The following is a 23585-nucleotide window of genomic DNA, read 5'->3' as shown; positions in this document are numbered from 1 at the left end:
TCTTGTGTTATGGTTGAAAAGAAATCAAGAGTTTGAGTTTACTCTATTCTCCCCCCTCCTTAGTCAGCTGATAAGAAGCATACTCATCCCTGGTGCCATACTCCAATGTAGTATTATCAGGACCTAGCTCAGCTGTTACAATATTATATTATGGTCATCATCAAAAGATGTAGATCCATCTTTGTACTTGCACTGTTTTTGGAAGTTGTGCATTTTTTTTCAATATAGACTTGATTTCCATCATAAGAGTGGCCAGTAGAAAGTTCAAACCTTTTCAAATGTTTGCATCATGAGGCACATTCCAGGACAAAAAGGTTGCCATGCAGGAGGGTGCATCACGCCTATTTTGTAACCCTTAGCCCAGAGGTAGAAGGATACTGGAGAGAGGGGGTATATTTATTGGATGAAATGGCTCCCATTCCGCTTGTTACTAATTGTTTTCTTTTTGCTTTGTTTTTTTACAGGTCAATGTATCTGACCCTGATATAGCTCGACCAAACAATTTTGAATTTTCTTTGAGTGGATCTTCAACAGATGGTTCTGATCCCAAATTTTGGATCAATAAAACATCAGGAGAGCTCTACTTACTCAAGAGTCTTGACCGAGATTATCCCAATGGCCGTGCTGAATACACTTTTAATGTGGTTGTTCAAGATGAGCCAAACACTCCAACTGTGCAGTATGGCTATGGGTCCATCTCTATTAGGCCACTGGACATAAATGACAATGCTCCTGTATTTCAAACTCAGTCACTTAAACAGGATGTTCCAGAGCAGTCAAACATCAGTGAGTGTGTTTTTTTAAAATTGTTTTTAATTTTATACTTAAGAATTGTAGTGTTGTACAGTGCACCCATTTCTTTATAGATAAATGGTTAGTTTGGTAGGTAGACAGGTCATCAGACAAACAGAGAGGCACTTCAGCATGTGTCATTGCAAGTAGTTCCAATTTTTAGCTCAATTGGTCATCATGTGATGGCCTGTTGTCCATTGGTCATCATGTGATGGCCTGTTGTCCATTGTTGGGCATCCAGTAGCGGAAGCTTTTTATTACTGCTGCTCCTACACTCCTGGGAAGATTGCCACAAAATTCTACACAAGCATTCGTCCAGTGTTCAGATATTCATATTTGACTGCATTTTCGATAAGCCATCATCTAAAAATTACATCAGAAATATTGTGGATAGCCTAGCTTTTAACACTTGTCCATGAATTTGTTGGTCAAAAGCTCTCATGGAGAGAGTTCAGATTTAGTTGAGTAGACGAGTACATATTCAAAATGAGATGTTTGTGCCAGCTGCATCAGGCACAGGCCAGGCAGGGCTCCGAAAAAACTCCCCAAGCACTTGTCACTGGGACATGTGAGTTGCAAGAGTTACTCCTTCCTATTTTCATTATACTCAACACAGTACACTTCTATGCTTCACTGCTTACGATTTTACTAAAGAACCATTGGATCCTGATGCAAGCTTGATACTAAATTGGGTATAAACCATGAAAATATTGTGTTCTAATACTTGACTCCTTAGATAGAGAAATAAGGTTTGTAACTCGGAAATTTCAGTTGCACACATATAACTTTATTAGTTAGTGGTATTTGCATTTACAGTTAAATGTTTAAGCAATCTAGATGTCATATTTTCCTTTTCAAAAAGCTGTCACACATCTTTAAGAGTTTGATATGGGATAAGTTAAGAGTAAGATTATGTCAACATTTTATGATTCATGTCTGGTTAGACATTGTTACACTTGCCCAAAATTACCACTATTTTCAAGACTGCAGCTTTATTATTACATTGTCACATCAAAATATAGACAGCAGCAGATAAAAAGATAAGCATGTAATTAGTTTTTACAATAAAAATACCAATAACTTTCATCTAAAAGAAGAATTCCAACTGTCTCAGTTCCCACCAACTTTTGTACTAAATGAATCGCTTTGGTCAAAACCTCCATTCTAGAGAGCTTCATATTGGAGCCATTAAAGGAAGATTGTTGACTGACCTGAAGAACTGAAATATTTTGCTGTCATTACCCCAACAAGGTTTTGACCAATCAGCTGTTGTCTAAACATTCTCAGCGTTATGAAAGATTACAACAGCATGCATTGTATGAAAGCTGGTGAGAATCAGCAGAGACACTTGAAATACTCATTTGATATGTAGATTGCAACAGTTTTCTTTTGAAAATTAATTAGATGCTTACTGGAATATCTGCTGGCATCTTTTTGGCATAACGATGTATCAATAAGGCTTCTGTCTTGAAAATACAGATGACCTAGGGCAACTGAAAAATTGCCTGACCAGATGAGAACATATTGACTCCATTAAGAAATCTAGGAATACGTGAGAAATGGCAACATAATATGGTCATAATAATTACTCATTTTAAGTATGAATGTTACATCACTTGCCTGTTTTAAAAAAAAAGATGCATATCAAATGTTAAGCATTGCTGAACTTTGGTGCCTGTAGAGATTAAAAAATGCACTTGAATTTATTCTCAATGTGCAAATCTGTATCTACTCAGCCCTGGGATGAGAACATAGTAAACTTTTACTCAGCCCAGACAGTTTATGTGTTTTATATTGTTTAACAAAAAGCATAAGCAATTGAGATTTTGATAATTTTGTGGAAGCTACAAAACACAAACTTAAAGACACAATGAAGAATGATTCTTCTTTGGAAACAGTAGGACCATTTAACCAGTACACAAATTTTGGTATGATGAAAATTCTTTTCTTCACTGAACCTTGAATTGAATACATAGATACCCATGAAAATGAATTTATTCACAGATGTGTGTGTGTGTGTGTGTGTTATTTTCAAAACTGTCTGTAAAGGTCAACCATGGGATTTGTAGAAAATGGGTTTTATGATCACTTGACCTTAATATACAGATAAATGTTTGCAGTAGATTTGCCATGAAACATAACCTGTAACATTCATAAATATTTTTAAAAAGTCCCATTTGATCACGTAAACTTTTGACTTAGAAATCAGTTTGCCCTAATCAAGTGCTTATTAAGTGGCTTTTTGGAACTGACGAGTGAGATGGTTTCTTTATCTAGTTATTAAAAGCATTTTACTAACTGCAATTGGTCACCACTCCTGTGCATCTTCATTGGATGTGGGAGGACGTGGGTTCAAACCCCAGTTGAGTCATACCAAAGACTTATAAAATTGGTACTAGCATCTGCCTTGCTAGGCACTCAACATTAAGAGCTTAGTGTTAGGACTGGTTGACCTGGTGTCAGGATAAGTGACTGGGTGGGACATGATGCTACATGTCTGTGACATGATGTCCTAGTGATAGACATCACCATAAACTGTCACACTGCAGACATTGTATTGATATCACTGAAAAATTGTTAAAGCTACTTTAAAAATCCAAATCACACACACACACACTTGGCAAGGTTGTCGAGTTATTGGACATGTTTTATGTATTCATTGGTATTCATTCTCTTCTGTTTCATTCAATGATTATAATAACACAAGATCACTGCTGTTTCATGCAGTTCTAATGTATACAATAAATATATGGTGATTCTAATAACACAAGATCACAGTTGTTTCATGTAGTTCTAATACATATGATATATAGTCATTATAATAACACAAGATCACTGCTGTTTCATGCAGTTCTAATGCATACGATATATGGCAGTTATAATAACTAAAGATCACTGCTGCTATTCTGCTAGTGAAAATAAATGATTAAGTTTTATTTTATTCATTAAAAGTTATTTATCACAGACAGTGTTCTGAATTAAAACCTGGCCCCCCACCCACCCACCTGCATTGAAAATCATCCCTTCCTAATTCCCTACTGAGAAAATCCTGGAGAAATCACTGTTAATGCATTTATTGGCAGTAAATCTTTACAGCATGTTATTGTAGCAGTTACCTCCCCAGGACAAATAAAGAAAACAACCAATAATTGCCACCACTGGAGTACATTTTCTTATGAAAGCTTCTCAATTTTCTAGCTTCATATGGCATAGATATACAGCAGAGACCAGTACATTTGTTGTGGTATATGTAGACTTATACTAAAGTCAATAAGAATAATAATGAAGATTAATTCTTAAAATACTTTTGTTTTTTATGGATTTAAGAAGTAACAAAGTGACAAAAGAAAATGCTTTTTTAAATCTGCATACCTGATTTTGCTTTTTTTAAGTCTTTATACCTGATTTCATATGCACTCTATACACTTCCTGTACATCTACTTTGTGCAGGGCTTGACTTTAGGTTGTCGTTACCAGGAAGGGAATGTGTTAAAATTGAATAGAAATCATATGTGAAGGAATGTGTTGTAGTGAAATTGGAATTTTTGTGATACTTGATGTGAGACTGGGCAGTACCTAAGTATGGTTGCTGATCTCATGAACTTAATGAAATTAAATCTTGTCTCTATATTAGTCCATGGGATTCTTTCTGTTACTGGTTTATCTTTTATGCCATTAAACAGTGAGGTTCAGCTGTAGTTGAAATTGTTAAAAGTAGAGCTATTTTAAAACAAGAACTCCTGTCAATCACTCAAATCACTTTGTATTACTTGAACGTCTTGATCTCTGTGGCCTCAGACCATGTATAGATTTGTACAGCAGCCTTTTGCCTAGAGCACTTTTCTGTTCTATATTATTAGTTGCATAGTAGTTTACTGTAGTGTACATAATGTTATGATTGTCTTGAATCCCAGACACCCTGTGTCAAGGATGAAGGATATACCAGGTTCATGACTGCTATAATATTCCATACACCATGTTAAACTAACATTTGATGAATTTGTTACCTTATAAATATTGCATAAATTTTTCTTATTAAAGTCTATTAAGATTATACAAAGGTGGATTTATCATTTATGCATTTGCATATTAAATCGACATTTTGCATTTTCAGATACCAAAGTAGGAACAGTTATTGCAGAGGATTATGATTTTGGAAATAATGGGACATTTTCTTTATCCTTGGAGTCCCAGTCTGACCCTGGAACTTTCCGATTGGATGCCAATGGAGATATTTATACCAATGTTGCGCCTGCAAGCCTTGATCGAGAAACTAAAGACTTTTACACAATCACAGTGAAAGCCACGGACAATGGTGTTCCAGTTCAGTTGAGTTCTACAGCAGTTGTGAACATCACACTTGATGACATCAATGATCATGACCCATTCTTTAATGCAACTTACAATGTCACAATGTCAGAGCATGCTCAAGTCCAGTCTGAGATTGTTCGAATCAGGGCCTATGATCTAGACATTGGAATTAATGCTGCGATTACCTATTCAGTCCCAGAGGAATTCAGAAAACATTTCAAAATGGATACTGATTCAACAACAAATGAGGGAGTGCTCACTGTTTTCAAGGTAGTTAGAAAAATGTTGAGTGATCAAGCAATATAATGTTGCAAAATTTGCAGGAGTGCTGAAAAGGTGAAATATATTGCAGTTTAGTGATGTTCCATTTGATCAATTTGGTTGTGTATCTGTCACTTTCAGTGAAGTGACCAATTAATAGGAATTTTTTTTAATCAGGTTTGGTCAGAATTCAGTTTTGCAATCTTTGTTGCTGATTTTTACTTTTGGCTCATTACAAACAATAGCACCTTGCAAAGCATTTAAAACAATAGTCCCTGGTAAAGTATTTACAACAATAGCTCCTGGCAAAGCATTTAAAACATTAGCCCCTGGCAAAGCATTTAAAACAATGGTCCCTGTCAAAGTATTTAAAATAGTAGCCCCTGGCAAAGCATTTAAAACATTAGCCCCTGGCAAAGCATTTAAAACAATAGTCCCTGTCAAAGTATTTAAAACAATAGCCCCTGGCAAGGCATTTAAAACAATGGTCCCTGTCAAAGTATTTAAAACAGTAGCCCCTGGCAAAGCATTTAAAACTATGGTCTCTGGCAAGACATTTAAAACAATAGTTCCTGGCAAAGCATTTAAAATAATACCCCCAGGCAAACATTTAAAACAATAGACCCAGGCAAGGCATTTAAAACAAAAGTCCTTGTCAAGGCATTTAAAGCATTGGCCCTTGGCAAAGCATTTAAAACAATAGTCCCTGTCAAGGCATTTAAAAGAATATTAATTGGCAAAGCATTTAAGACAATAGTCCCTGGCAGAGCATTTAAAACAACAGTCCCTGTCAAAGCATTTAAAACAATAGCATCTGGCAAGGCATTTAAAACAATAGTCTATGGCTGGGTATCCTGTTAACAAATTAATCCCTTATTGTTCAGTTATCAATCATTTACAATAAATCATGAATAATTTATTGGATTCCAAATTTTTCAACATTTGCACAGTGGAGTGTGTATGATGCAGCCATGTAGGAGACAGAAATTAAGCCAGGTTGGATAGTGGGCCAGAATACTTTGTGCCAGATATACTTTTGTGACACAAGAATGCACTCCATTTGTTGCTGGTACTGCTATTCATAATGGTGGTGATGATGACTGGTTGGTTTGGTGATGACAAGAATGATAGTGATGATGGTGATGATGATGATGACAAGGATGATGATCATTATATGTTGGTAATGATGATCATGATAATAAATATGATGACCATGATAATGATAAGAATGATGGTGATGTGAATGATCGTGATGATGATAACAAGAATGATGATGAGGATGAGGATGTTAGGTGATGATGAAGCTTACATTAATGAAGGTCTTGTACAGATTATGGTGATATTAATCATCTTCAGGTTTGATAAAAACAAGTTATATTAATAACAACCATAGCAACAAAAAAAAAAACAACAGTGAATATGGTAATTTAACTAAAAGTAATCAACTAAAATTTTCTACTGATTAATTGAATATGGACCTAGAAAAAATAGATAGTACAGGTATTTGCAAGTCATAAAACAGCAATATAACAAACCAACTTTATGAAAGTGATTTTCTGAAGATATTTTTTATCAAAGAGAAATGTGTCACCCAAGTTGAGGTATTTAGATGTCTCAGTTATTTACATACTGTACATACATATAAGTTAAGGTATTTAGTTAGCTCAGATAAATACATACTGTATAATTGTACTCACCTGTAAGTTGAGGTATTTAGGTATCTCATTTAAGTATATACTGTATATACTTGTGTATAATTTGATGTATTGAGGTATATCACTTAAATACATTCTTTATATACTCGTGTACAAGTTTAGATATTTAGGTATCTCAGTTAAATACATGCTGTATATCAGGGATCCCAAACACTTGGCCCATGGGCCACATGCTGCCCACCAGGCCGTATCCTGTGGCCTGCAAAATGATTGGTGTCACAGGGTGTCATGAGAGATAACAAAGATGGTGTGACCGTCAGGGTAGTTTGAGTTTGAGATCTCTGCTGTATCTACTGATGTATAAGTTTAGGTATTTAGGTGTCTCAATTAAATTCATACTGTATATAATCATGTATAAATTTAGATATTTAGGTATCTCAATAAATACATACAGTATATATTCATGTATAAGTTTAGGTATTTAGGTATCTCAATTAAATACATACTGTATATTCTGCTGTAAAAGTTGCACCCAGCTGCAAACAACATATATTCAGATCAGCCACAGCAGATCGCAGCCTTTTGTTGGGACTATTCTGGAAAAACAAGATAGACTCGGATCTGCCAGCACATTGTGTAAGCAGATCAGTTCCATTTGTTACAAATCATTAGAATAAACAAGATAGACCCAGGTCTGCCAGCACTTTATGTAAGCAAATTAATTCCATTTGTTACATTATTAGACTGCTTCGGTGGCCTTGTGGTTAGAGTGTCTGCCTCGGATGCAGGAGGTCATGGGTTCGATCCCAGGCTGAGTCATACCAAAGACTTGGTGCTCGGCATCAAGAAGTTAGTGTTAGGATTGGTCAGCCTGGAGTCAGGATAATGTGACTGGGTGGGACATCATGCTACATATCTGCAGCATGATGCCCCAGTGCTAGACATCACTATAAACTGCCACACTGCAGACATCTTAGCAATATGACTGAATTTCTTTAAAGCTACATTAAAAATCCAAATCACACACACACACTTACATTATTAGAATAAATGAGATACCCAGATCTGCCAGCACATTATGTAAGCATATCAGTTCCATTTGTTACAAATTATTAGAATAAATGAGATAGACCCAGATCTGCTTGCACATTATGTAAGTAGATCAATTCCATTTGTTACAAATTATTAGAATAAATGAGATAGACCCAGATCTGCTTGCACATTATGTAAGCAGATCAATTCAATTTGTTACAAATTATTAGAATAAACAAGATAGACCCATATCTGCCAGCACATCGTGTAAGCAGATCAATTATATTTCTTAGGATTAATCATTAGAATAAATAAGATAGACTCAGAACTGCCATCCTAGGATCTGTGTTGTTTGCAGTTGGATGTAACTTGTATGCATATATATATATATATATATATATATATATATGGTATTAAGAATGGCAACACATGATATAAAGTTTACATGATTTCTCTGTATTTTTTATGCAGAAAATGATTTCAAACACAATTATTTCATTTGACATTTTACACAGAGATAATCGTATGCAAAGTAAAATATGATGGATGTAGTTAGAGGCAGTTTAAACCTAGAGTTAAGGAAATGTGGACCTAATTCACTCAAATAGTAGATAATAACTCAAACATTTCTCTTTCAGCAAGTTGATTTTGATAGTGGTGAGACTAATTTTACAATAATAGCATATGCTGCTGACAATGGACCTATCCTGAATCCTACTGGTAAAAAGTTCACTGCAAGTACCACGATCTATATTACTGTTACTGACTACAATGATGAGAAACCAATCTTTGAGAAGGGAGATAAGCTAGTTACTGTTCCAGAAAATGTTGCAGTTGGTACAAGTCTAGCTTCTTTCATTGCAAATGACAGAGACACTGGAATCAATGGCCTATTTGAGTAAGTGACTTTAAAAACCATTTGTATGTCACACTCACATCATCCACATACTCTCCCCCCTTTTATTTTCTCCATGTTAATATTTCGTACCTGAGATTTCCTGGACATTATCCTGGATACAAGCTTTTCAGAAAATATGAGGGAAGCATTATATCCTACCAACTCATGCTTCAATCATGAAACTGTACCTTATGTCATTCAGTTTGTCCTACATTTTAATAAGATGCTTGAATATATGGATACGATTGAGAACCATATGCAGATGTGTAAAACAATAGCTACCCTACATGGTTGGTCTTATGGGGTGCTTTCATCACTTGAGCAATAGGGATGGCAGTGGAGGGTGGTAACTGATAAAAGGATAGGGATAATGCTGCCTTACTCCACCTTTTTGCCCATACTGCATAATTTGTTTCTTCCATCCATCCATATATTTATCTTTAGAAACTTTCCAGCACGAGTACACGCAAACAACCTGATACAGGCAAATGCAATTTTGTAGGCATCTTTTTATGCATTGATATCCAATCTAACTAGATTTCTGAACTTTAACTTTTTGTGAAAACTCATTGAGAAGTATTATGAAGAAATGGCTTGAAGTTTGATATGCTTGTTTATGTGCATATGTAAATGATCTTGTTAGATTTTTGTGCCATTTATATGATTTATCCAGGCTTTGTTTAGTTTTTGGACTCTAGATCCTTTGACTTTAGTTAGGCATATATTTTACAACACATATCCAGTCTGGACATTTTATCCAGATTAACTGCAAAGTATTTGATTGCAAATTCATTGTGATTTTTAAGACTCCATTGTCAGAATAATGCTACTGTTATTCTAAAATAGTAAATCTAAAACCAGACAAAATGGGTATATGGGAAAATAAAACAATTTAGATAAACCACTTTCTTATACAGCCTTTGCCATATATTGATATAGTGAATTCATATATATTTGTGACTTTGAATTCACTGTTTTTGCACAAAGAATGTCATTTTCAGAGTGGGAACCATTCCAATTTGATTGAAATTATTACTTTTTTTAACCTCAAAATTACTTCATTTCCCTATGGATCACTGCCATCTCACCTCTGTCTGCGTGTTTTTAGCCTCGGATTCAGCCAATGTGGGTATGTGAGAAAGTTCGCCAGTAGCTTCTTGTGAGTTGGTGCTTCTTTCCAGGGTTTTCCCAGTTCTTCCTTCACCATTCCACCATGTATAGCCTATCTTGTGCTGAAAAATGGCATTAAACCCTACAACAACAAAAGCCATTTCGATCACTTTCTGATTCCAATTTACAGTCTGATAATAGTGAACTGCAATTCAAACATGCATATCTTAATTACTTAAGTGTTTATAATATCTTGTTGCAATTAATTGTTTGTTTGTTGTTTGGTTTAACACCATTTTTCAGCACATAATAGGCTATACATGGTTGCTAATATATCTGGTGGAGGAAGGTCTTGGGGAAAACCCAGGGAAAAACCATTGACCAACAGGAATCTACTGGCAAGCTTTCTCACATACCCACTCTGGCTGTGCCTGAGACTCTAACCCAGAAAAGACAATAATGAGATTCCATTGATCTGTAAAAAGGCGAGTGCTTTAGACCACTTGGCCACCCAGTGAACCAATATAATTCATTTGTTAAAGGTGACTAATAAGGATTATATCTTGATGAAAAACCTGCACAAGAAATCCAAGCCAGCATACATATGATATCAACACTTAATGAATAGTATACCTTTGCAGTTTTTTTCACAGTGGACTTATTTGTAGCACATGACAAGAAAGAATTTCAGCCAAAACTCATTTTGAATCAGTACAGTTCAATGCTTAAATTAAATTGTTGGATAAAAATTTGAACTATGTCTATCTTTATGCTCAAATTCTGATTTTTAAAAATGCTTAATTTGATACATACGTACATATTCTCACACATACACACACACACACACACACACAAAACACTAGTGGAACCTACTAAATGCACAGTGGGTTGAGATCTCTCAAGTTTCAAATACCTCATTATCTGAGCTTGTCTAATAATTGATTTCCATTTCCAGTCTGTTGGCTTAGCTAGTCATCTACTTAAGAATCACCTTTACTTCATTATTTTAACATTGATCAGCTGTACAAAATATATTCTTTCTTATTTCAGTTATTTCATAAGCCTGAAATCAGATTCAAAGCGTCAGTTCAGGATACAGCAGAACAGTCAGAATTTAGGTGAAGTCTTTGTGAACAAGGCGCTTGATCGAGAGGATATTCCAACATATATTCTTTATATACTAGCAATTGATAGAGGTAAATACAATATTTTACTGTTATCACACATCTCTGTAAGAACCAAGGAGGATGGTGTTTCTTGTTGTGATCGTGGATTTTGGAAGGTTTGGAAAAAGAAATCTCTGTAAGGGTTAAAATCTAGAACTTCTTGGTTTAGAGTTTATCAACAGATTTGCTCGTAATAAATACAGTTATGACATGACTACAGTCTTGTTTACATTAATATTCCCATGTCATGTATTTATAACACATGTACTTATGTTAATGCTCTTATAAATTGCTCTGATTTCACTTTTAACATAATTTTAGCATTTCATCTACCTTTTGTATCAATTGAGTGTTTGTCTCCTCAGTCATTGTTGAGTGTTATCTGTGTTCCTTTTATTGATTTTGTGAGATTTTGCATCTTGCTTTGCAAGTGGTGCTTCATTAATTGTATCCCCCTTCTTGGTTCTGGTGCTAGGGTAAGTATTGTCTGTCCTTTTTTGCTTCCAGATATTTTATTTTGTTTCTGTTGTATTTATATTTAAGAGTTTATGATGTCACAAGGTGAGGGCAAGTGTGGGCATGACAATACCCCTTAGGACATTCTCCCCACAGCAGATTATTCACAATGTATCCACAATTTTGTGCCTTTGGCTGAAAGTTGGTACACATACAGTGGGAGGAAGGGCCCCTCTTACTCATTCTCTTCTATAGGTTACTCATTCTGTTTGTGGGTGGTTGTGGTCTGGACCTCATTCTGAGTTAGTGAAGACTAATAACCCTGTAGAAGTTGTGTGATGACAATGGTTTGGAGATAACCTAGCGTCAAACAGTACCTGATACTTGTTATGATGCCATGATTACTGCTGATTAATGCTCTTCCAAGGGTTGAAAAACACTCAGGAGTGAGTCATGCCCCTGCTTAAGGATGAGAAATATCCTGTAAAGGTCTTGGTCTGGGTGAATGATATTTATAACTTGCATCTTCCTGTGAGGTAAGAGAAATGATCTTTTACAGATAAATCTGATGTGGAGCTTGTCCATCAGGTCTTCATCACCACACTGGCCTTTCTCTGGTCACTGGTCACATAGTCCTGGTCAAAGCACCAGGCACCAGTCACCAGTCACTAAACTTCCAGCTCTGGTCACCTTGAAATGTTGTGATCTGTACTGTTATTATCTGATGTTGGCTTGTCCATCAGGTCTTCATCACCACAGTGGTCTTTCTCTGGTCACTGGGTCATGGTCACATCACAGGGCACTGGTAACCAGTCACTGAACTTCTAGCACTGGTATTTTTTTCTTTTAATCTCTCTGGAAGGTGGGGAGCCCCCTTTTCAGAAACGAGTCTTTCCTCTCCATGGTACCATGGATGTCCAACCCTTGGTTTCAAGGTAGGGCAGATATGATAGACCATGGAATTGTTTCATCCACTCTGGCCTGGACCAAGAAAAAGGAGGGGGACCACCATGCACCCCCAAGACAGTCTAGAAGGGAGCAGAGTTCCCATTCACCAAAGGTTTCATTAGTAGGGTTAGTCCCATCATCCTCAGTAGTGACTTTGGGATGAGGGTGGCCCCATTTTGATATCTCATGGGCTAGACAAGTATTAGGAGGAACAGTTCTATTTCACCTTGGGAGGGGGCTCAGGATGTTTTTTATTTCCATCATAGTGAACTCGAATGAGTTCTCACCTACTATTGGGGTCTCAGCTCCTTCCTACCTGTCAGGTCATGTACCAGAGAAAGAGGTAGTTTGGACATTGAATAAAGCTTTGTGTCCTATGCCTCTTTCTTGCCTTGAGAGGTTTTTGATGGCAGCATCTTGTTCAGACCTTCTGTAGTTTCTGCACTCTATGATGGTTCAGGAACTTGAACAAAATTTCATGGGAACATGAGTTTGCCATGCAGCAGAAGGGATAGTCTGTCCCCTCTTCTACCTTTTGGTGACTTGTAGTTGCCTTCAGATTTCATGTCCATTTATAGGCTTTGCCTCCCCCCAGCCCCCAACAAGCAGGGAAATTGGAGGACCAACAACACAAGCCCCTGGCCATAACTCCAAGAGTTTTAAAGCAGACCAATAAGTGTGCCCACCATGATCACCCTTTGGAACCCTCTCTCAAGTTCTTTGAGCAGGTGCAGTCTCAACAGTCTGACAAGGAGCTCTGATTCATAATTTTATACCATAATGACCCACAAGTAGATTCTTTCTTGACAGTGAGGCTATATGCTTCAAAGTTTTTAGCAGTATGGATGAGGCAAAGAAATTGTCCTGTTGTGAGATTCTTAAAATAATCCAAAGTTCCAGATGACGTGGGTGGATCAAGTGTGAGCAAACTTTCCAAAGACTGAAATGCCCAGTTTGGAATCAGATGACTCAAGTCTTCAAACCGAATATCACCTTCTAGAAACACTAGTTGTGCATACACATCTGAAAGACAATTTAGATCAAAAATTAATTAACTGTATGGAATTAGTAAATGTAAACTTGCATCAAAAATGTGTAAAGTATCTTTTGAGTTTTGTTGATAAATGAATTTGTGAATGTATGAAATTTATGTCAGTGTTCATATGTTTCTTCATATTTTTAAGGGTTTTAAAATTTTAGCCATTTAAGGAAAAATTAGAGACTGAGTTGGGGAGAAATGCCAAGTCCTTATAATTATTATAACTGTAAATGCTGTCAATATAAGGACATTTTCAATTTCCTTTATATCACACTCACTGAAAATTCATTAATAAACTAGTTACACATACTATTGCCGTGAATTTAGATAAAAGCAGAGGGGTGGGGAGCTGCTAAACTCCATCAAACCTTCAGATGCTGAAATTGGTATGTATACTCAGTCTTAAAACCATAAACTAATGAATAACTAATTATATTAATTACATTGACAGTATATATCATAATATAAGAACACAAAAGAGAAGAGCCATTGTTCAGATTGATTATTTATAGTAATGTTAATTTATTGTGCAATTTGTATTGCATTTTCCAGGTCAAGTCGCATCCCCAATTAAAGTTTAGAAACAACAACATTATTATTAACATACTTTTTAAGAGTTGTACAGATTGTTTCCACTGAATGCCTGCTGAATTACGTACTCAGTGAAAATGTGTAACGTAACAACCCATTATCACTGACCTACCATAAACATGTGATGAGCCATAGTGGCCATTTTACTCCGGGTGTGCAATTATCTTGGAATCTATAATTTGAAGTGCAGCATATTAATAATGCTGGCAAAAGACATAATTTGGGACTCCTTCAGTGCAGAAGCAGAAAGAAAAGTGTTATCTGTCAGACAGTGCACTCCTTAAAATAACCAGAAATACTGGAGTAAAAAGGAAAAAAACCTAGTCATTTCTTTGCTTTTGCTTGTTCTTTGTAGTGTGAATACTGTGGGAAAGATCATAGCATCATCTGTATGTTAAATGCAGTTTCATTGGTTAAAAATAACACCTCAGTGCACAGAGCAAATTAAATTCTCCATTCTGTAAGAAAGGTGAAGCATCAATTCCATTCATTAGCGGGTCCTTGACCCGGCTGCAATGGACAGTCGTAGTTACTGAAATTGAAACAGCTGAGTACCTATTTCAAACTCCTCCTATTTTCTTTATTTTTAAAGGAAAAGTGATAACATTTTCAAGAGTTAAAGAATGGAAAGAAAGCAAGATGGTGGTATAATTTGTATTATTCTGGTTTATGGGAAACCCATCAAAATTTATGGTGAATTATTATAATTTCACTGATCTGCCATTGATTACCTATTTTGATATCATTGGTTAACTCTATCACACCTATGATATGGAATATTTAATTTATTTAGAGGTAAAATTAATGATAAAATAGACTAAATTTACCAAAAAAGAACCAATTTGTTATTAAATCAGTGATTTATTATCTTGGAAAGAAACGTAATGAAGAAAATGTGGGTGTTAATTTTAAAAAAATACTGATGGTGATGAGTGAATGCTAAAGTTCCATGAGAGCAAGATCTGGAATGGAAAATTCCATGGTGTAGCTCATTTCAGGTTAACCAGGTATTCAAGCATGTTAGGGCTGTTCCATTAAAACATACATGGGACCCAGGGAAGGCACTTTTAAAGTTGGGTACTCACCCATAGATGCAATTTAGAATTTTCTTATCATTTTAATATGAACTGTGTGAAATCAAAGTACCGTGGCATAAATTTTTTTTAAACGGCCTTCCCTGTGTACCATGTATGTTTAAATGGAACAGCCCTTAATGTTTTCATGAGCTATTTCAATGAATGATAATGTCTGTTGCAATAGTGTCAGTGTCCAAGGAAATTATGATAAGTGTGTGCAGAAGACAAAGTTAAGTTAGCAAAACTATCAGAGCAAATTAGATTATCATATTATTTTGGGCATTTATTACTGGAATTTTCATTTATCCCATTAAAATGTTGTATGTCTCCCAGATTTGGAGGGTACCTTTGGGATCCAAAGTACAAAACCAGGGTGAACTATACACATTCTGCAGGCTCATTAAGCAGCTGTAGATCTGGGCTTGCTTGTGCCGTCAGTATTTAGAAGTGCATTTGAGATTGGTAAATATTGTAAACCATAATATTTTTGGATTGCTGAATTTCTGTGAATTCGTTAAAATTAACATGTCCATGACAAAAATTTAGCAAATAACTGATTTTCAATATTATAAATTGATTTAATTGGTGTCATAGCACATAATATTTTTGCAAATTTTCTTTCCTGCTAAATTTGCTAAAATATTATGCTAACATTTATTTGATTTTTATGGTATAGTTTGGATGTTTATTTTATTTGGTATGTATCAGTAATCGGAGATGAATTTTCATTGAAGATTTGTGGAATATTATTTTCGTGCATTAATATTTGACTGGAGAATAAAAAAATTCATGCAGTTGAACACTGGTCATCCAGATGAAACATGATGATCTGTATTGTTCATTTGCATGGAATGCCACCAATTTTTTAATATAGATAAATCCATCATCCCCTCATGGGCCCAGATAATTTACATATTTCTGTATTCTGAAATGAAATTACCAACTAATAAAATTTAGAATTTTTAACAATAAAAATAACCTTCATATACATGATTCTCATTTTTTTTATTTTACAGGAAACCCACAAAATACTGGGACTGCCACTCTTACAGTTTCCCTAACAGACATAAATGACAACTTTCCTCGATTTGCCGAAAATTATCGTCCTTATGTTACGGAGAATCAGGATTATAATAATGTGCCTCTCCAAGTACTCTATGGTGGTACACTGGTTATCCGAGGTGTTGACCCTGATCTTGGTCCCCCATTAGGTGAAAATGGACCACCATTCGAGTTTGCTTGTGGAAGTTCCACATTGTGTACTACTTTCACAGTTGATTTTGATCCAGGTAAACCATTTCATTCAAGGAATTTCTCCTTTGAATTCATCTCTGATCACATTAATATTAGGAAAGAAGGTCTGCTTCCTCTTGAATCCAGCAATTGCAAAAGATGAAATATTTTTTCCTCCATCTATAGATCATAAAAAACAGATAAGAAGTTCATACCCATTACCTCCCCTGCCTGCTGCTAAATGGCGTTGTCAGTTCCTCAGTTTTAGCTTTTAGTGGATACTGTCAACATTGTACTGTAGTAACAAAGTCATTAATGCATATGATAAACTTAAGTATAATGAATGGTAACATTCCAAATGCCTGAGATATGCAAAGGTTACACATCATTAAGAAAGTAGAAAAGGAGGATCAAGAGAACTACTTACCAGTATCCATTCTACTTGTATTAGCAAAGTTATTTGCAAAGCAGTTAGGTAAAAAGTATGAATTTTTTTAAACTTACTTCATATTTTATAAGGCACAATCAGGATTTAGAAAATGTCACACATGCCAGACAGAACTCACAAAATGAACAGATCTTTGGCTGCTAGAAATGAATAATGGTTCTTTGACTGGTATTGTTTTTCTTGACATCAAGAAAGCCTTTGGTCTAGTTAATCATGGAATTATGGTGCATAAGTTGAAATATTATATGTTTGTTGATTCTTCTTTAAACTGGTTAAGATCAAACCTAGGCCAAAGGTTAAAGCAAGTAATCATTGGCAACATTTGCCCACAAAATTGAATATTCATTCTGGGGTCCCTCACTGATCTGATTTAGGTTCTCTTCTCTTATTTTTGTAAATGATTTTCCATTAATGAATGAAATAAGTATCAGTAGCAGCATAGAAGGTGAACTCTAATTGTAAATAAAAATTTTTAACTTGCACAAAGAGATTTTTAAAAACAGTTCAGAGGCAAAAACAGGTACATTAACTGGAACAAAATAATACCTTGGTACTCTGAAGACTCACATTATGACTGCAGTTTGCCATCATGTACAGAAATTATAACTATGTCATCTGTCCTGACTTGGGTTTTCACATAATTATTTCAACAAATATCATTGGATTTCATCCAAATTTGGCATGCAGCTTTATGGTGATGAGACCTTTAACAGGATTGATTTCCATTGTTCAAGAACATCTTTTATTGGAGTTAAGACATCTGATTTCCTATTCTCCTAACTTTGATTTCTGAAGCATAATTTCAGAACGGAAAGTTTGATTTCAATGAAATTTAACATTCACATTTATGTTGCTAAGACCTTGAATAAATTTAATTCCCAGCATTTTACATACTCATTTAGAAGAGTTATGGTCCATTCTCAAGCTTTTGTTCCTCAAACACAAGTTTCTCTGGGTGTTTGTTCAAAAAATTGTAGTGAGCACCCATCATCAATGGCTCTAGTGTGAAAGTTCTTTACAACATAAGCCCATATTAGCGGAAGCTGACACTATACTGATGATTATTACTTTCTTCACTAAAACTGCCCATGTAGGGTGATAAACCTAGAAAAGATCTTGGTGTGGCCTAAGCATTATTGTTGTTACTTTGAAACATTTCCACAGATATTTTGTGTTAAAAGTTTATTTTCACCTTTTTCAACTGCACAGATTTTTTTGTGAATGAACACGTACATATGTAAAATTGCTGAAATTGAGAAAATGCTTTTCATGCATGTTTCATTAAGTATTAAAAGTTTCTCATTATCATACATTAATGGTATACAGTTAAACCTGACATAAAAGATCACTGATATGAAAAGACCTCCTGTCTTTAAGGACCAGATACTCTGTGCATTATCTAAACTATTTACCTGTCTTGAGAAATGATGTTTTGTTGTCCAAGGGTTGGTCCCCAAAACAGGTTATACTGTATCTTCACCATGAATTTATTCATTATCAAGGGTATCATCTTACGTGGCTTGAGTGAGAATGCCAGTATTTAAAGTTGTGGATTGCTGAAAGTGGCTTCATTGTCTCCACAGAAAGATCATAGTAGGGTTTTAAAATCCACAAAATTTGGTATTCTGTGCAAAAAGTGATGAATTCAATGGTTAATACATTTCTGAAAGATGTATCAGAAGTTACAGAGTTGCTATATCTGCTTTATTTGCACCATTCGGCATTTTTTAAATAGTTGTTGTTGTTGTTGTGGGGTTTAATGCCATTTTTCAGCACACAATAGGCTATACATGGCGGCCAGTATTAATGGTGGAGGAAGAACCTGGAAAACCCTGGAAAGAACCACCGACCCACGAGAAGCTACTGGCAAGCTTTCTCACATGCCGACATTGGCTGAATCTTAGACTCGAACCGGCGCAGACAGAGGTGGGATGGCAGTGATACGTAACGAAGAGCACTTTAGACCACTCGGCCACTCGGGGCCCCTTTTTAAATAGTAAACACCATATAGCTCTACTTTGCTACAGAGGTTTGGTGCATTTGTGCCATTTGAGCTTCCATCACTATATAATAAAATCACCTGGAAGATATAATAATTTCTGTATGTTTTTTAATTCAACATATAGCTGGAGATAATGGGAATGGATCAGCTCAAGTAAGAGTTAAGGGAAGATTCGATCGTGAACAAAACAAATTCCTCTATCTTCCAATTGTCTCTAAAGACCGGAGAGGTAAACAAGATCAGATGACAGGAACCAATACGCTGACCATTGAAGTTAGAGATGTCAATGATAACCCAGTCGGTCCGGGTCAGAAGAATATCCTTGTTTACAATTATAAAGGTATGCTTGAAGCTGTAGAGTGATTTTATGTTTACCCCACCACCCAACTTTATTTGGGGAAAGAAAACAAAACTTACAAACATTGAGATATCCCTATTTATCCATTATTTTATTGTCGTTCACCCATTGTCACACAGTTTTATGTCACACAATAAGGAAACTTTGCACTGAATTTGGTAATGTACTTGTCCACTGAGTGTTGGAAAGATTTTACGTTTTATTATTGGCTCTACCCCCTTAGGATGTTATAAAGGTCAAGTTCAGACCTTTCTGATTTTGTTTGAGTAAATGATTGTATATGAACATGAACTAAAATCTTGATAGGTTCTGTCTAGGGGTGGGGTTGGAGAGTATAAACTCTTAAACTTTTACAATTACCCTCAAAGTAATTTCAGATAAAGTTAACCCATAATGACATTGTATATCGTAGTCCACAATCAGCAATACAGATAAAGATCAAAGGACTATATGTTGACATGCTGCTGTATGACAAGTTATTTTTGCATGATCAACTTTCTTTGGCTGACAATCTGAAGTCATTCATTTATTGTCTCTATATATATATATATATATATATATGCACATACACACACACACACAAAACAAGACATGTAAAAACCAAATATCATAAGCTAGTTTGGAAACAGTGGTACCATAAGTGCAATGCATTTGATATGAACCGGGTACTTATAGAGTAAATTCGTGCTATTTTGTCACACTTCGCATTTCGTCAGGAACCTCTACACGTTACAGGAGCAGTCTTCAGCAGTTGAGGTATGTTAAACATAAAATTTCATTCTTTCTTGCAATCAATTTTGTGTGATAGAAATGTTTTTATATACAGGATGTTTTGGAATTCTAAATTTTAAAGATAGTTACACATTTGAAATATAACATCATGCTATCGGTTAGAGTATAGTGTGTCTAGTTAGCATGGTTCGTTTATTCATATCTCTTATTTCCAAAAGAGGTACAGTGTATTTAATATTAATGAAAAGAGACAGTGATTGAGATCTAATTCATACCCAGACAACTAGTCAAATCCAGTATATCTGTTTTGCTCTGATTAAATGTATATGAATCATATGTTTTCATTGGTCAAGATAAACCTGGGTACAGAAATGCATCATAACAGTTGGCAAAATAACATTTACAAATGTGAATTTAATTTTCATAGGAAAAAATTATACAAATTACTATTGAAGAAGTTTGATACATTCCACTCATAAAAATAAAATAAAACATTTTGACAGCAATCTCTGTTTTTAAAACAATAATGTGGCTTTTTTGCAAGAAGAGTTTTTGAAAGGTATGCAAATTTTACTGGGTTAAATTTATTAGGAAATTTCTATGAATTTATCATTATGGTGGGCTGACATAATCATGTTACCTGTAAAAACTCGATACAGATTGTCAAATAAAGATTTTACGGATATAACAGAGGCTGTGATTTCTCCATGATTTTCACACATGATGGAAATGCCTTTCTGGCATTTTTATATAGCATATTCAGTTTTAAGGGGAGCAGATTTATGTGAGAACAGTATCTTAGAATAGCACCTTGTAGTATTTTCAGAACAAATGTGCGTTAAATAACCTCAAATGAATAAAGATAAAACTCACTGTTCTTTATCTTCATATTGGCAGAGATTCTTTGTTGTGACCGTGGTGCTTAATTTTAGGCATTAAAGCTACACGTAACAGCTAAGACATTACCACTGAATTCAGAAAACTTTATCTCTGCCAACTGCATTTATCAATCACTTTTAATAATTAATTAATGAAATTGTTTCAATATTACTGTCATTGACATAAAAAAGTAATTACTTTTCTCTCTGGATAAAAGCATGTAGTCATTGACCCAAATATCTAGACACAAAAAGTAATTATTTTTCTCTCTGGATGAAGCATGTACTAATGAAAATTAGCAACTTTCCTAATTATTATCAGGAAGATTAAGATCTTTATTGTCTGTATTGTTTATTGATGAGCCTAGCAAGTATACTGTTTAGGTAGGTAAAACAGGTTTCATTATATTCTTATAAAGAACACTTGCTTGGTAATGTTTCGATTTCCTTTTACTAATAAAGAATTATAGTTGCTTTTCTTGTGTTTGTTTTACCTTTACTTTTTTTTTTTGTTTGATGTTGTTAAACTTGATACTCTTGATCTGTTCTTGTGGAAAGTCTAGGATGAAACATTGTCTACAGATGTGACCCAGTTCTGACATCGATATAGTTTCATAACATAAAGATTGCCTTTGACAACACAATGTATCACCAAGATAATATACATGAATTCATGTTATATTACTGCTGAAAAGCTTAAAGATAAACCATATTTTCCTTCAAAAAGACTTGAAGTGATCTCAACACCGAAACCTGAAATATGGTAATCATTGCCCTAACTGTGAGCAAGAAAACTTACACTGATTCAGGAATTTAAGTGCGGAACACCATTACAATGTATTTGAATTCTGATTATAGGTATTAAGACCAAACTGAATACATCCAAAATGAGGTTACCAAGGGGAAATTTGCCATTGAATACATCCAAAATCAGGTTACCAAGGGGAAATTTGCTATTGAATTCAATTGAAACTACAAGATCTTATGAAATGTTTGTGTCAGAAATGTTGACTGCTTATCAGAGATAAGTGTAAAACCCATTTGGTAAAGAATATTTTCTTGTAGCAATGAATGTCAGATATAACTTGTAGATTTCTTTCCCCATCATATTTGTTTTTAAAATTGTCTGTTACATGTAGCTTGAGTAACACAATATTGTAAATTGTATTTTGTAGTTTTTTGGAAATTACTTTTTTCCCCCTAATTAATGCCTATTTCTTACTCTTCCAGGACTGTTTAAGAACATCCCGATTGGGCGAGTATATGCAGCTGACTTGGATGACTGGGACATTGTGGACAAGAGGTTTGAGCTGCAAAATGCAGCTGTTGCTGGTAGATACGTCTCGTAAGTCTGCTGTAATGAATGTCATATTTAAAGATCACCTTTAAGAATTTTTTGGTAAATTGATAAAAAATCAGTTGAAGGTTTGCAAGGGTCTATTGGTATTAAAATTTAGAAAATGGAAATTCTGGGAATTTATCTTGGGGGGATCAATTCTTTTGGTTTAGCCAAAACAATTGTCAATATTTGTTGATCTGCCTCTGAAATGCAACATATCTGGCAAAGACATTTTTCCATGATTAAGTTAGTGGTAGGTGGCAGTCATGAATCTACTAAAAATTGGTACATAAAGTTATAAAGGTCTAGTTACTTATAGTGTTTTATTGCCATGTAAAAGCTTTTTTCCATTTTTCTTTTGTGCCAAAATTTGATCAGCTAATATGCAGTACTCATTATAACACTATCCATGGGAGCCATAAATATGTCACCTTTTAGTGTGACTGTCTAATAATGATATTCCTTTTAATAATGTACATAAAATGCATACTTTTACTTCCACATGATTATACTTACGTTATAACAGGAACTATGTTGTAACAGAAGGGGCTTATAGCATATATGTAAAGATGTTGTGTATGGTTGTAGAATGATTGCTACTTTAGGCATATGCTCATCAGATGATAACCAGTTTATGGCAGGTTTTAGAATGTTTGTAAATAAGCATAAATTTTCCATTACAAATAGTTTCCCCACATATAAAGTACACTTGTAAGCCTAGAAGCTATATTTCTTGTATCCTGTGGTACAATGATCCCTACAACAGTATTGAATTTTGGGGGGGTTGGCTTGGAAACTCCTTGAATTTTATTATAGCAACTTTTGCAGCAATTTTGCTTCTTGGAAACTTAGGATAATGAAAATAAATGTACAACATCACAAAAATTAAACATGCAGATGCTTAAAATATGAGACATAAATTTTCCATTGCAAATAGTTTTCCCACTTTTGTAACTTTAGGAGCTATGTCTCATATACTATGGTGCATACGACCTTGAAAACTGATTGAATTTTAGGGTTTTTTTTGAAAACTCCCTGAACTTTTTTTAAATGTAGATTTTAAAAGACTTTTAATTTGTTGTAAAAAAGCTAGCTGCATATTTCCCCAGACTATTGGAGGGAATACAAAACAATACAACTGAATAAAATATGTAACATTTAAAAATCATAATTTTGTTGTTTACTTGTTTTCTAAAAATAATAAATAATTAATAAATAAAATAGGATAAAATTGAGTTGGTCAGAGGAAACAAGATATGG

The 23585-nt window shown here is 34.8% G+C and overlaps 1 protein-coding gene across 1 annotated transcript in view; it reads left to right on the top strand.

Annotated features, from left to right (window-relative positions):
* Nucleotides 1–23585, top strand: part of LOC149777011 (neural-cadherin-like) — a 134070-nt gene that overhangs the window by 67939 nt on the left and 42546 nt on the right. Inside the window, exons 16-22 of the mRNA XM_089941760.1 lie at nt 465–786; nt 4907–5373; nt 8690–8949; nt 11110–11255; nt 16352–16624; nt 19143–19358; nt 22217–22331. Coding sequence (XP_089797886.1) covers nt 465–786; nt 4907–5373; nt 8690–8949; nt 11110–11255; nt 16352–16624; nt 19143–19358; nt 22217–22331 — 1799 coding nt within the window. The remainder of the gene's footprint in view (nt 1–464; nt 787–4906; nt 5374–8689; nt 8950–11109; nt 11256–16351; nt 16625–19142; nt 19359–22216; nt 22332–23585) is intronic.

The sequence above is a fragment of the Sinohyriopsis cumingii genome, chromosome 18 (assembly GCF_028554795.1).
Source record: "Sinohyriopsis cumingii isolate HCF-2022 chromosome 18, ASM2855479v2, whole genome shotgun sequence".
Taxonomy (NCBI): Eukaryota; Metazoa; Mollusca; class Bivalvia; order Unionida; family Unionidae; genus Sinohyriopsis; species Sinohyriopsis cumingii.
The sequence above is the reverse complement of the archived record's forward strand: the minus strand, read 5'-3'. Positions and strand labels throughout refer to the sequence as shown.